At 40.2% G+C, this 15042-nt stretch overlaps 1 protein-coding gene across 7 annotated transcripts; it reads left to right on the top strand.

Annotated features, from left to right (window-relative positions):
* Positions 1-573: 573 nt before the first annotated feature.
* On the top strand, positions 574-15042 carry LOC111180196 (plasminogen activator inhibitor 2). Of its 7 annotated transcripts, none has more exons than XM_089895289.1 (8): positions 594-3410; positions 4530-4709; positions 8144-8263; positions 9595-9723; positions 10232-10349; positions 12963-13105; positions 13596-13760; positions 14077-15042. In XM_089895289.1, the coding sequence occupies exons 2-8, from the start codon at positions 4539-4541 to the stop codon at positions 14479-14481; spliced, it is 1251 nt and encodes a 416-aa protein (XP_089751415.1). In that variant the 5' UTR covers positions 594-3410; positions 4530-4538; the 3' UTR covers positions 14482-15042. The 7 variants fall into 7 exon arrangements, with proteins under 7 accessions (XP_089751419.1, XP_089751417.1, XP_089751418.1 ...); XM_089895290.1 differs by having other exon boundaries at positions 594-2954; XM_089895288.1 differs by having other exon boundaries at positions 595-729; positions 1494-4709.

Here is a 15042-nt window from a genome sequence, read left to right on the forward strand (position 1 = left end):
GTTTTCGACATCACATATTCCACTTAACACCTATAATTTATAGAGTTAAAAATCAACTTTAAGTACAAGTGGATTTTCATTGTTTAAACATAAGATCTATGTTCTAAAGAAGGGCAAATGAGAAGTTCTTTGGGTGTGGTTTGTGACAGGATATTAGGGTGGAACCCAGAATTACACAGGAAATTATAGCTTGAGAAAATGTAAGACGGTTTAAAATAGAGAATTTATAAGGAAGGAAAGTGGTATTTTTTTTCTTTCCATTCCCAAAGCGTTGCGTGTGGGAGGCTTAGATTCAGAAGAGAAAGGATTTAAGTATTGCAAAGAGCTCCCAGGCCACCCTTGTCAAAAGATAGAAGGGATGTTGCAGAATTTGGTACTATGAGGACAAGTACCAAACAACAATTTCGTACTATGAGAACAAGAACAAACAGGAACTGACAGGTTTTAGCTAGTTTTTACAGGCATGTGTAGATATTGCCAAATTCTTAAGTTTCTGAATGACGTCATCCTCCCAACAAATTTCTTAAATGATGCCTTAGCAAACAAGCAATTCTATCCTAACGATGTGTTTCTGAGTAAAATGTTGACTCACTCAAAGGATACAGATTAGAAAGAGAGAGAAGAAAATGCTCTGTGGGAGGGGCAGAGCTTTATAAAACCAGTCATCGCCATGCCTGAACTCTTAACAATTCTCAGAGGACCGTTTCTTGTCAGACAGAGAATAACCAGGTATTTCAGTCATTTCCATGTCTATCTCTATGAAATATGGTTTTATTTTGCACACTGGTATTATTAATATAATGAAAATTAAAATGTGGGATGTTTTTAGAAGATGGGTGAAAATTTACTGGTGTTTTCTTGTTTTGTTGTTTGTTTGAGAATATTTTAGTTCTAGATTTGAATTAAATTTATAGCAAGACCTAATCTTAAATCTCAGAGGCCAGCAAAGGCCTATGTAACATTCATCAAACCAAAAGGTACATTTAGGTTGTGATGTCAATTTTACCAAACAGCTTAGAATGTGTATATTCTTTACTAGTTAGTGTTTGGCACTGAATTTGATGAGAATAGCTAGACCAATTAAAATGTATTAATTTAGCAACTGAAAGTAATCTATAAATTGTGTATACATATAATAAAGGCAAAAAAGATGACTCAGTTTTTAATCTAAAACAATCAGAAATTAAGCAGGAAGCTGGGTTGGGTCAGTTCAATACCAAAATACCTTTATTGAATTTAGTTCAATAATCAGTCAATCTAGTGAGAGGGGAAAAATCAGCCAAATTAGTTGCTGGATTGACTGAAGTAATAGTTCAGTAATAGTAATAAATCATTTAATACCCCATAGACAAACAATTACTCATGATGAAAGCCATCAAATATCAGAAAATGTCTTTACTTTTGTGGGGGGAGAAGTTGGTAATTTGAAAGGGAAATTTCCTTGAAGTTATTGTTTTCTCTGTGTTCTCATTAATTTTTGTGGTCAATTTCAGAATATCTGCACTGTGTCGTTGCAAAAAAAATTATTTAAAATGCTACAGCAAACTGAAATCTAACCTGCGATGCCAACGAGCACAGCAACTGTTGTAGTGGCTCTGGCAGCACCTCCCAAGTTCTTTGTCACCTGTGCCAAGTTTCAGCGGCACATCTGTCAACTTGTTTTACAGGAACGGACACAGACATCGTGGAGCCCAGCCCCACATATGCTTTTCATCCATTTGTTCTTCTAAAGAGAATATTCAATGTTGATTAGGAATATAACCTCCGGAAGCTGATAAAGTTGTGTAACTCTGGTGTTAAGAAATTCACAACAGGTGCTACCTAAGAGGTTATGCTATCTGATGTCACTCAGTGATTCAGTTTCACATGGTCTTAGGCAGACTCTCACCTAAATGTAAGGTGTGGATTTGTTAGAGAATCAGAAGACACTATATATATATATATATATATATATATATATATATATCTAAAAATATAAACTTCTCAAACCTTATTTGAAAGGTCTGTAGGAAAAGCGCTAGAGTTGGAATCAGAAGGCTGAGATTCAATCTAGGCTTTGAAACCAGCTGTGCAATCAACATCTTCATATTTTCATTGCTATAATAGGAATTACTAGGTTTAGTGGGCAAGCAATTATGCAAGTTAAATAAAGCAGTGAGGCCGAAGGAATTTGGTAACTGCAATATAGACAACACATATTATTTTTTATGTTAAATGCAGTTAATTGTACCTGACCTTAAAGATAAAATTTAGACTACTTTTAAAAGAAGTACATGCATCTGGGATGATGTAATTCTGTCCTAATTTATTTTTTATTTTTTTATACAGCCAACTGAAATCCTAACGTGGCATTAAAACCCTCTCTGATAGTTTGTCTTGACACTTAAAGTTTGTTAGTGTCAAAGTGACAGACTATGGAGGTCGTTTTAAAGAATTAGGTATAGGAGAGGCCTCCATTGATTTTTCTGGCTCTGATCCCTTATTTATTTTTTCACACAATAGAGAAATATTTATTTATATTATTCTCAGTTTGTTTCTGAAACGTTACTGAGATAATTTACAAAAAAAGGTCTACCCAGGACTAATTCATCATAAAGATGATTTTAAATTGTAGAAGGAAGAGAAAACAAATTTCTGAGCCACCCAAGGTAATCTAATCTCAGTGATGAAGCAAGAGAAAAAAATAGTGATTTTAGTTTTTTAACTTAATAAGCCTTCTAGGAGTATTACAAACTTGCTTCCTTCCTCTTTTTATCTCCTCTTTCTAGCATTTCTCTAACTAGTAACTGGCCTAAACTCCTACACACAGCAGTGAGGTTAAACACCAGCAAGTAAAGCAGTGAGCGACACTGGACAGAGTGGGTTTCTGAAGCAGACCTGCACCATTACATACAAACTCTGTGACCTTATACAAGTTGCTTACCCTCTCTGGACATCAGGATGTAACCTATACAGTAAAGATCCTAATATCTACCTCATACAGATCCCATGAATATTAAATATTAAAGGAGACAAGAAGACATGAGAGAGTTCTGGGGACAAGTTTTACCTAATTTACTATTTTGTCTTGAAAAAATACAATTGAGTGGTATTTCCCATAAGAAATTTTGACTCAAATTGCAATCACTTTCTTCAAAAGAAATGTTGGTGAACCAAGTGTTCACATAAAACACCCATGGATTAGGGTGATGTGAGCCTGGGAGGCCCTGCTGAGTGAGTCCAAGCCTAAAGAGCTGCAGGACGCGCCTCATGGGGCATGGGGCAGCTCCCCAGCCACTGTCACAAGAAGGTTTCCTGTAGGATGATGAGCGTCAGCGTCGCTTGGTGTATTTATAGATTTTGGTAATTGCAGGGTGTGTTTTAAGCCGCTACGAAAGCATAAGATACAGTTTGTCGGCCAGAATCAACAGGTGTGTCCAAGCGTTTGGCTGCATGCAGAGCCTTAGGTCATGGAGGGCGTGTCTGTTATTTATCTTCAGATGGTGGATGGGGTGTGTGTGTGTGTGTGTGTGTGTGTGTGTGTGTGTGTTCTATAGCCCCAGGACCACCCCTGCAATGGGACCTGGCATTGACTTCCCTACTAGGGATGGTGGGAGGAGGGGGCCTTTCCAGCTCTCCCAGTAATGAACTGCTCAGCTCAGGGGTTGCTTTGGTAGAAAGGCTATGGTGTGTGTGAGTGGAGGGGTGCAGGTATGCGAGGTAGGGCTGTGTAAAAATGCCCACTCTCAAACGGTGAGTCTAGGTCACTTCTGGAAGCAAGGAATTTGAAAGAAGTTTGACCATCTCCATTGGCGCCAATCAGAGTGTATATGCACGTGGCATACATGTGAATATGCATGTATTTGCCTGTGGGGTGTGTGTGTGTGTGTGTGTGTGTGGTGTGTATCTGTGGGTACAACACAGAGGCTGAGAACATGACCCTGGAGGCTGGCTACCCACCTACCACCTTCAATTTCCAGTCCTTCCCCTTATAGTCGAGTGACACTGGTCACTTTTCTTCTTCTCTCTGGGCAGTAGTTTCTTCCTTTGTAAAACAGGAATAGCAATGCCTTCCTCATAGGGTTTCCATAAAGATTAACTGGTTACTACAGGTGAGATGTTTAAAACAGCATCTGTTGTACAGTAAGATTTCGATAAAGGCTATTTATTGTTATTGTTGTTATTATCATTATTATGATGTAGAGTGTCACTGCTCATCACATGACTGCTCCCTCTATCTCAGGATTGGCTACGTGATTTGCAGTAGCCAGTGCAAAGGAAAATGCAGGGCCCTTTGTTTAAAATTATTAAGAATTGCAAGGTTGTGGGAGCAGTGCATTGTACCGAGTGTGGGACCCTTTGTGGCTGCACAGGTCCCAGGATCACGATGATGCTGTCCCTACTCTACCTCATGCTCTTGGATGAAAGGAGAACAGAGAGGGAACCCCTGCCCCATGCAGGGTACAGCCTGTATTACTCTGCTGACATCACTCAAAATGTTGAGTCATCTTTTAGAGCTGTTTATTTTTTTCCCCTCACTTTCCTTCTAGATTGAAACAATGGAAGAACTTTACAAGGCAAACACAATCTTTGCCCTCAGTTTCTTCAGCCATCTGGCAAATACAAGTGCTGCCACCCAGAATCTCTTCTTCTCTCCATGGAGCATCTCCTCCACCATGGCCATGATCTACCTGGGTGCCAGGGGCAACACTGCAGACCAGATGGCCAAAGTAAGTTTCTGTTAAAGTTCCAAATTAGAACAGAATGATTCCTGAACTGAATTGTAGAATTGCTCTGATTACATGTCTGAGACATCTTGACTCTAACAAGGTCAGCAATCATCACAAGCCATTACAACACAAGTTCCTTAGATTCAAATCTATAAAACAGCCAAACCACAAACACCCTCAGTGGTGGACATAGCAGAAATCGGACCAGAATTTCTTATCCTGCAAGGTTAGAAAGGGTTAATAGTGACAACGTCTTATATTTGATAGTATAAATGCTTATATTTTTCAAAGTATTTGCAAGCTTTGTCTCTATTGGTTTTAAGACAAGTGTCATTTAACACAGTGGGGAGAGTGGCAGTGGGAATGAAGCACTTTTCCCAGGGCTTCTTCTGGTTTCTGCCCTCCTAGCTCAGGTTCCTTCCATTCATGTAAAGAATTCCTTCCAGTGGTTTTAAGAGAGTGTCACCAAGGGAAAAGATATCCCAGACCCGTGATCTCCGCACTCTGGGAGATGCACAGAGAGCAGTGTGACTTCAGAGGACCTCAGCCAACATTCTCAACCCCATGAGTTCACGTCAACAAAATGGGGCTGACGTGATGGCCAGTCCTCAAAGTCAAGGACAGGGTGTGGGACAGCATTGTGAGCTATTTCTGTTAAGGCCACTGGCTTCCTTCCTTGGTGAAGGAAGCTGACACCAGCTCAGTCAGGGGACCCTTTCACTAAGTCTGGGGCCATGGAAATATATTGAACTACTTCAACTGTACATGGCAATGGTCCTATGGGATGAATTCAGCACCATTAAAATTCACATGATCCTGTATTTCCCAGGTCAGTGACCAGACAAAGTAATATATAATTAAAATTCTTTCCTATTCCCATATGTACAAACATTAAAATTGAATGCTTTAAGTACAGGCTCTGGTTTCTCACCAACACGGACTCTGTTTTCAGCCACGCCAAAATGCTGCTGGCTACTTTTGACTTTCCCAGGAGAACGGCACCTGAGTGTGTGCATATAGATAGATGGATACCTCCTTCCAGGTACACAGTGACCCATTTAAGATGGGCCTTGTTTGGAGTGGCCCACAGAGAGTGTTGGCCTATCTCACTGCAGCAGGAAAAGGGATGGAAGTGTCACTCCCTGCGTTTGTGGCAGTTTAAGCATCAAGACTTACAACAAAACCCAGTTGCTCACATCTGAGAGCAGCAACATTTTGCAAAACTCCTTCCCTCTATTTTCTCTGCCTTGAAAAGAATAAGCGCAGTGAACTCTATTAAAAACTTTAGAAAACATCAGGGTCTTCATTTTTTAGATATAAAGGCATCAGAAGCAATGTTTCTTTGAGGACAAATGCCAAATGAAGTGCTCTAGGTACGTAAAGTAAAAAACGTGATTTTGATACAAAAGGAAAATTAACTTATTGGTCACTCGACACAACACAGCTTTTCTGTGTTTGGCAAGTGCTTTCAGCACATGGGACAAGGGGTTTATATAGTTTTCTTGTAACTGTGCTGCATGGGCAGATTTTAAAATTCAAAGACAAATTTGGTTAATTCCCTACTAAAAAACGAGGAGAAGCTCTTTGCTTGGAGGAGGAAGCAGGGATTTTGGGGACAGGCCTGCCTGTGTTTGGGTGGTAACTTTGCCATTTACCAGGTGTGTGAGGGAAGGCATTTCAACTCTCTGAGCCTCAGTTTTCTTTCTTTTTTTTCTTGTGGTACGCGGGCCTCTCACTGTTGTGGCCTCTCCCGTTGCGGAGCACAGGCTCCGGACGCGCAGGCTCAGCGGCCATGGCTCACGGGCCCAGCCGCTCCGCGGCACGTGGGATCTTCCCAGACCAGGGCACGAACCCGTGTCCCCTGCATCAGCAGGCGGACTCTCAACCACTGCACCACCAGGGAAGCCCAGTTTTCATATTTTTAAAAGGAGAATGAAAATGCATAGCCGGCAAGATGGGTGTGAAGATTAGAAAGAATAGGAGAAGCACGTGTTAGAACTAAAAGTTATCATAGCTGACACTTATAGTGCCCTGGCCAGGAACCTTTCTAAGAATGTTTTATAGTTTACCCACAGAATACAAAATCCTGTGAGGCAGGTGCTCTGATTACCATAGTCCTTTCATAGAAATGAGAAATTTAGGGCAAGAAGAGGCCACACAGTTGGGAATTGATATAGCTGGTAAAGGTGACATAGTTGTAATGGAATAAAGGAATGCGTAGAAGGGATAAACTCTTACAAAGCACAAGCGATGTGAGATCAGCAGTTATACTGTTACCAACTCTTCTCTTTAGGGTAGGGCCACGGACCTGCCCAGGCTGAGCCGCCTCTCTGGGCAGGGTGCATCCCTCAGCATGGCCCGGGTCACCTCACATCCCCCCTCCTGCAGCGACTCTCACAGTGACTCGGGAGGCCTTTAGTGCTAGCTCCAAGACCCCATCAATCTCCTTAAAAGGGAGGACAACCGGAGAATCTGTTACATGAAATATTCTTCCCTTACGTGGCAGCAGAGTCAGACCACTTCTTTTCAAAGAGTATTAGGTAAGACTCATAATGTGTGATCTGAAGAGCAGAGAGAGACCCCACAAATCCTAACACCTCTCCTTCCAGCCTAGAGATTCACCACCTGCTGGACAAGCCTACCTTTCCTTCCTTAGCAGAACGTCTACCTCACCTGGGACCCCACGGGGATGGGACCCAAAGGATGTTGGAGGTGGGAGTGGGTGGGTAGCAGGGCCAGGCTCGGGGGTGCTGAGACTGGCTGAGCCAGGCTGGGAAGGTTCCAGTTTGGGGGAGGGGACCTGAGGGCCCTCCCGGGGCCAGTGTGCACCTACCAGCTTCACTGTTATTCTGATCTGCCACTGACAACATAAAGAGATTCATATTGTCATCTTACCTCTGCCATTTGCCCCCACATGGACAGACGTGTGGGAATTCTTTATGTGTAAATAAGGTATGCGCAAATATTTTAGGTGATCCCTGTAATATTGAGCGACCTGCTTTCATGTTTAAGCTAGCTGTGGCTTGTAGTTTTTGACAGGTTAGAAGTGTGTAATATATAAGGCCACTGAATAGAGAGATACAAGGTTGGGAGTTAACCTTATTGCTTCCTTCAGAATACTGGCATGTTTTCAAGGCAACTTATGGGTTGGGTTATAATTTAGATAATTTAGAGGCTATAAATCATCTCATCATAACAATTTGCCGTCAGAATGGCAAGCATATGAATTAGTATAAAATAGTTCGTGCTGAGTCCTGTGAAGGACACTTCCGCTGGCTGACACATGTTACATATGAAGAGCATCTATGCTTGTTACCATACACAAAGGCAGGAAACGAGAGCAGGACCACTAAGAGGAGCTTGAGAGCCATTGGTTTAAAAGTTACGTAATGCAGCAGGAAAATGTACCCAATTCTCTGGAATTCCAATTGTAGGTGCTTCAGTTTAACAAAGGTGGAGACCACAAAGTCGCCCCAGACACCCAAGAGATCTTCACCAGTTGTGAATTCACACAGAAGATCCAGAGGGGCACTTATCCTGATGCTATTCTGCAGGTATCTGACTCATCCATTTCTATTTCTTTTGTATTTTATTTCCAGAATATTCTTGTCTAAAAATCACAGTATTAGACAGGGAAGGAACCTAGTACAACGTCCCTCCTTCATAGAAAGAAAAATTAGGCTCACAGTCCTTGAGTAAATATCCTACTCTGATAAGTAAGGGCAGAGCCAGGGTAGAATCCAGACTTCACGACTTCCAGGCCAAGACTATTTCTAAATTCTATCACCCCACTCTGCCATTAGTTGGGGATGTATAATTTATTCTAATGCCATTGTAGAGACTCCTAGAATACATATGCATAGATGCAGATTTCCAGAGTAAGGGCTGACAAGTAATTGAGGAATGGAGAAGGCCAGGCTTGGTGACTTCATGAAAGGTCACTGACCCTCAAATATCCTTTATGTCCTCCCCTTCTATCTCCTGTGATCTATCTATCTATCTATCTATCTACCTATCATCTATCTATCTACCTACTATCTATCATCTATCTATCTATCTATCTAATCTCTTCAGCTAATCTATCTCACGTAGTCATTTCTTTTCCCAATACTCCATTTTCTTAAACACCAGCTATCCAGCTACATTGTAGGAGCTGGGCGTAGACGCGCTCCTATGGGTAAACAACTTCCACGATCAGACTCCTGAGTTGGGTTCTGGGGAGATACCCCACATAGCTTTCTTCTTGGGAATCCTGATGCTCCATCTGCCTGTCAGCCAGGGAGTCATGGACTTTGGCGGGGAAGAGGGCCCCTTCAATATGGAGATGCTGCCAGGTCTGAATGGACAGCAGTCCAGCTGCAGGGCTCTGACCTCTGCTTCACCCAGGCGCTGCTGTGACTAAGCCCTGTTTGTGTCATCCTGCTTACAAACTTCAGGTTGGGGATTGGAATTTCCCTCAATTTCCTGCTTTCTAAAACCCAGATTTTCCACTTCACAGACTACCCCTTAATTATAAAACGGTACTTGCAGAAGTTATATGAACTTTTTAAAGAACACTTCTAAGGCAACATTTTAATATAATAAAAATTGCTTACAGACTTTGTAGTTCAGGAGACTGTAAAAGGAGCCTGACTTTCTTCTAGGATCTTTGTTACTTCATGGTTCAATCCAATCCATAGGCACAGTAAAATCTGAAACAAATAAGAAAATTATCTGATATTATCCATATCAACAATATTTCCTCAGAGATTCCTCTAAAGTGCCAGAAAAAAGTATACTTTAATACAGCATTTTATTGACGTACTGGAAAAAATACCATTGCTTAAGAAATATCTTGTTTAGGAGTCTTGAGTTACATAAAGAGAGTCTCTCCTTTCTGTTTAAGGCACAAGCTGCAGACACAATCCATTCATCCTTCCGTTCTCTCAGCTCCGCCATGAACACGTCCACAGGGGAGTATTTATTGGAAAGTGCCAATAAGCTGTTTCGCGATAAGTCTGCAAGATTCAGGGAAGTAAGTGAAACGTGCGATTTAAATGGCAGGGCCCCAAACTTACAAGGAGCTCAGTTTTAAAGCTGTTCTCTCTTATTCATGCTGAGAGAGTCAGAATTCCACATGGGTTCCCTTAGACTCCCTAAGGCCATTGGACACTATCCAACACAGCTATCCCTATGCTCCCTCTGTGGGTGCTTTCTCTCCCTGCTGCAAAATTCCCACCTATGAGTCGTAAGTCAGGAAGAGCACAGCTGATTTCCAGAGCCTCTATCCCCACACCCAACTTCTCCCCTTGTACCCAGTGGTCATAATGCAAAGCGTGCAGGACAGCAAATAGAATTGGGACTGGAGTTGGGGGTGGAGGTCAAGAGAACACATATAATCAGCCCCCCTAGCCAACCTCCACCCCTACCCCTACCTCAGGCTCCCCAGTCTTGACAGGAAGCCTGTAATTTATAATCACACCAAGGCTTGTTCAGTATATATTCTATGTAAACTTTGTCTTTTTTTTTTTTTTGCTTTAAAGGGATACATGCAGCTCTCCAAGAAATATTACTCTACAGAACCCCAGGCAGTTGACTTCCTAGAACGTGCAGAAGATGCCAGAAAAAAGATTAATTCCTGGGTCAAGACTCAAACCAAAGGTAAAACCAAGGAAGTAGTTTCTGCTCTTCTTTCCACTTAGAAAGCTCTTATGCAGTTTTTAGAAAACCATCCTTAGCCCTTACTCCCAACCTTAGTTATTTTGATTAATGTAACCTGATTCTTGTTGAGCCACATGGTGTTTTAAGTGAGAAAAAAATAATTGAGGTCTACTAATAGAAGACATATATTCAGTATTTAAATAATCTGATTTTGGATATTACCTTAGAATAGAATATAAGAGGAGACAGCTCTTTTCTAACATAGGGCATACCAGTATTGAAATAATTGTGACTCTGTGTCTACTGTGGACAAAAACAAAGAAAAAAGGCGTGACCTTCAAATGAGTAATTGGTGTGAGAATACTAGCAATGGAAAAAGGAGGGATCATCAAATTTTAACTCTTTCTTCTGTTTCACCATTCAGAGTCAGTATGTTGTCAAGTTCTTTTGGTCCCTGCTTCATCTCTCCTGGATTGTCTAAGCTACTTCTACCTTTGTAATGCATGTCCTTAATTCTTTGTTGTTTCTTTTTTTTAATTTTTAAAAATTTATTTTATTCTTTTAACATCTTTATTGGAGGATAATTGCTTTACAATGGTGTGTTAGTTTCTGCTTTATAACAAAGTGAATCAGTTATACATACACATATGTTCCCATACCTCTTCCCTCTTGCGTCTCCCTCCCTCCCGCCCTCCCTATCCCACCCCTCTAGGTGGTCACAAAGTACAAGCTGATCTCCCTGTGCTATGCGGCTGCTTCCCACTAGCTATCTATTTTACGTTTGGTAGTGTATATATGTCCATGCCACTCTCTCACTTTGTCACAGCTTACCCTTCCCCCTCCCCATATCATCAAGTCCATTCCCTAGTAGGTCTGTGTCTTTATTCCCATCTTGCCCCTAGGTTCTTCATGACCTTTTTTTTTTTCCCCTTAGATTCCCATCCAAAATCCCACTACCTGTTAGTAGTGAAGCTGGGGTTCCCTCTTCTTCTGAGCCTTAGTCTAATTCTGGAATTCTTCAATTGGATGTTTAAAGTGTTTGCTAACTTAATGCAAAAAACGGATTTTCATTTACCTCCTGTGTTTAAAACATTGTTTCAAGCCATAATGTGGTGTCTTGGTTTTTTCGTTACCACAGTGGAAAAAACACATGAACTAAGTTCTATAGAATTTTTTAAAAATGTTTTGTTTCTCTGAAAATAGTTGATCTACTTTAGTTCTTCATTTCTAGATTTTTAAATTACAGCTGTAAAATATTGACACACCACTGACAAAAATGAAGCAGAGAAAGTGAAGATTAACAGAAGTGAAAGTAAAAAGGTATTGCAAAATTAAAGAGACACATGAAAGTCTTGCTTTTTTGAGAACAGCAAGAATTTCTCTTCTCTTTAAGCATTTGTGTTGAATGGCTGTAAATCAATCAGTGGAATTGCCAAAATGCCAAGTAGTCATTTGGGCTCATTGTTTTAGAAAATTTTATAATAATTTGAGACAATTTCTGTTTTATTTGTTAGGATCAAATACTAGTTTTTCCATATGCATTAAAGAGTTAAATAAAGTCCTAATAGATTTCTGTGGTAACCCAGAATTTTAATTCCCTGAGGGATATATTGAATAGAAATACTGAATGACTATACTGAAGCTGGTCAGACTACAGTGACCTTTTTGTTCGTGTCCTATATCTGTCAGTAGGAACGGAAGACGGTGGAATTCTGACCAGCTGACAAGCATTGCGACCTTGGGAGGGCTGCTAATCTCTCTTACTATGATGTTCATTTGTATAAAATGACAATAATAATACCTACTAGAGTAGTTGTGAGGATTAAATAAAATAATGTATTTAGTGGTTGAAATATTGCAGAGCAGGTATTCACTATAAGTGGCCTGTCTCTTAAACCAACTATAAAAAAAAAATCACGTTCAGATGTTATCATTTTTGAGAACGTTCTCTGACTCCTCACTTGTTTGCTCCCTTCTCTGTGACGTCATAGTTCTCTGCATTATTTAGCTCTCTTATAGAACTTATCACACATTGTTTCCTGACTGATTTAGAATCTCTCTTCCAATATTCTCAGTCCCACCAGGACAAGTCTTCCTTTCTCACTTCATGAATCTGTGCTACTCCTGGTGTAGGTCTAGCACAACTTCCAAAAAACTGTTTTTGGGTCAATGAATGGGTCACATGGATAGACTGTCTAGACCAGATCTTGAAGGAGCCCTAGTGACATATGTACTGTGGAAAGGCACTATTATGTTCCGTAAGTGACTCTTTTTCACTCCCATCCGAATTAACTAACTTCATACAACTACAAAACTTTGAGAAAGAGTATAAAAGGAACTTAAAATTTTTTTCCAAGTCTGATAGTAATTCTAAACCTTAATTGCATTACTTTTTCATTTTCTCTTGGATTTTGCAAACCTCAGAAATTTGGTCTCAGTTTTACTTATGATTTAGGTAAATCGAGAGAAAAACTTAAGCCTGAAGGTCAACATCTCTGCAGAGTTTGATAAATGTGGATGCTGAGTTTGATGGTGACTCAAAAGATTCAAGAAATCATGATAACTTTACAGTTCTTAATCATGAAACCTAAACATATATCATATTTTCTGTAGGCAAAATCCCAAACTTGTTACCTGAAGGTTCTATAGATGCAGAGACCAAGATGGTCCTGGTGAATGCTGTCTACTTCAAAGGAAATTGGAAAACTCCATTTCAGAAGAAATTAAACAGGCTTTATCCTTTCCGTGTGAACTTGGTACGAGACAATGAGACAGATTTTCTTAACGTATATTTTAGGGCCTTTGACAAAATAGAGAAAGAAAAGTTAGGGACCACTCACTGATACTTGTACATAATTCGCTAGTTATAAGTTATGCACATTGGATAGTTGATTGACTCTATTCCATTTTTTGACCTGTCAAACTAGATTAATAATAACATCCAACTCAAATTATTGTTGTAAGGATTCAACAAGATTTTGCAGAGTTCTTGGCCCCTCGTAGGTACTCAACAAGCGTTTCAGTATTATTATAATTATAATTGTCCATCTTATTACTAATGGGTATAATTTTGAAAAAGCTAAATAGATCAGAGCCACTGTCAGGGTATACAAATAATTTATTTTGTTGATTTTTAGAAACATAGTTCTTCAGAATGAAAGCAGAACCCATTCTCTTTTACGTCTGATTGTAAATCTTTTGACATCTTAGTATCTACTTTCATATTTTACTTTTTAATAATTTTAGACTGAGCGCAAAGAAGTACAGATGATGTTCTTGCATGAAAAGCTGAACATTGGATACATAGAAGACCTAATGGTCCAGATTCTAGAACTGCCCTATGCTGGATATGTCAGTATGTTCCTGTTGCTTCCAGATGAAATTGCTGAATGTTCTACTGGCCTGGAGTTGGTAAGGCATTCCAACTTCCATTGTTTTAAACTTCTGGGGCTAAACTTACCTTGGCAGATGTCTACAACTTGGGAAATGGTGTGCAGTTTCTCATGGAAATATGTGAATTGGTTGAGAGGAACAGTGCCAGGTCTCACACTTTCATTCAAAGGCTTAAACTTATGTCATACATGCTACTTTCTTGCAAAATTTTTACCAAACTAGTAAATTTTAATATCACCCACGCTATAGTGAAGTTAAAGTCCCTGATTGTTAGCATTAGAAGTTGTTTTCCTTCTCTGCTAAGCACTCATTGGTTTTGCTTTTGGACTTGTAGCTGGAAAGTGAAATAACTTATGACAAACTCAACAAGTGGCTCAGCGAAGACACCATGGCTGAGGATGATGTGGAGGTGTATGTCCCCCGGTTCAAATTAGAAGAGCATTATGAACTCAAGTCCATTCTCATGAGCATGGGCATGGATGATGCCTTCAGCCAGGGCCAAGCCAATTTCTTAGGCATGTCTGAAAAGAATGACCTGTTTCTGTCTGAAGTGTTCCATCAAGCCTCTGTGGACGTGAACGAGGGGGGCACTGAAGCAGCTGCTGGCGCTGGGGCCATTATGTCAGGGAGAACTGGCCATGGAGGCCCACAGTTCGTGGCGGACCATCCTTTCCTCTTCTTTATCATGCACAAGATAACCAAGAGTATCCTCTTTTTCGGCAGATTTGCCTCACCCTAGTTTCCGTTTCTGCACAGGATGCTGTACTGTGAGGTGTAAGCCTCAGAATTGCTCTAAGCGCCGAAACTTTAGCAACCTTCTGTACATATTTCTGTTTTTCTGAACAACTTCTATTACAGAGTGAATATAAATACAGAAGTAGCGTGACATCTGTCAGTCATAACATTACCACCCTGTTAATCATTTGGTCTCCTAAAATGGGAGGATATCTCATTTAGTTCTTCCTTACTCTTAGTTTATTTTATCGCATTACCTTTTACTGTATTATTTATTATTTTATATAATGGCTTTTTATTATTGTTCACTGTCTAGTGTAGCTGATACAGTTACAGAAGCATGTCATCACTTATTTTTCTTTCTAAGGAAATGCACTTATTTGTTCTTATAATGAAGGACGAGCAGGTGTCCTTCCATGCCCTTCTGTGATAAAAACCTAGAAGAAAGCACTGAACAATAGGAAAATATAAGTGGTGTGCATTTCTAGCATTATGTATCACATAGATGTGTCCGTAACTTATGGAAGGTTGTGAATATATAAAATATAGACATGTTTCCACACAA

This window comes from Delphinapterus leucas, chromosome 14 (genome assembly GCF_059928025.1).
Source record: "Delphinapterus leucas isolate spDelLeu-1000000601 "Yukka" chromosome 14, BTC_Dleu_Yukka2, whole genome shotgun sequence".
Taxonomy (NCBI): Eukaryota; Metazoa; Chordata; class Mammalia; order Artiodactyla; family Monodontidae; genus Delphinapterus; species Delphinapterus leucas.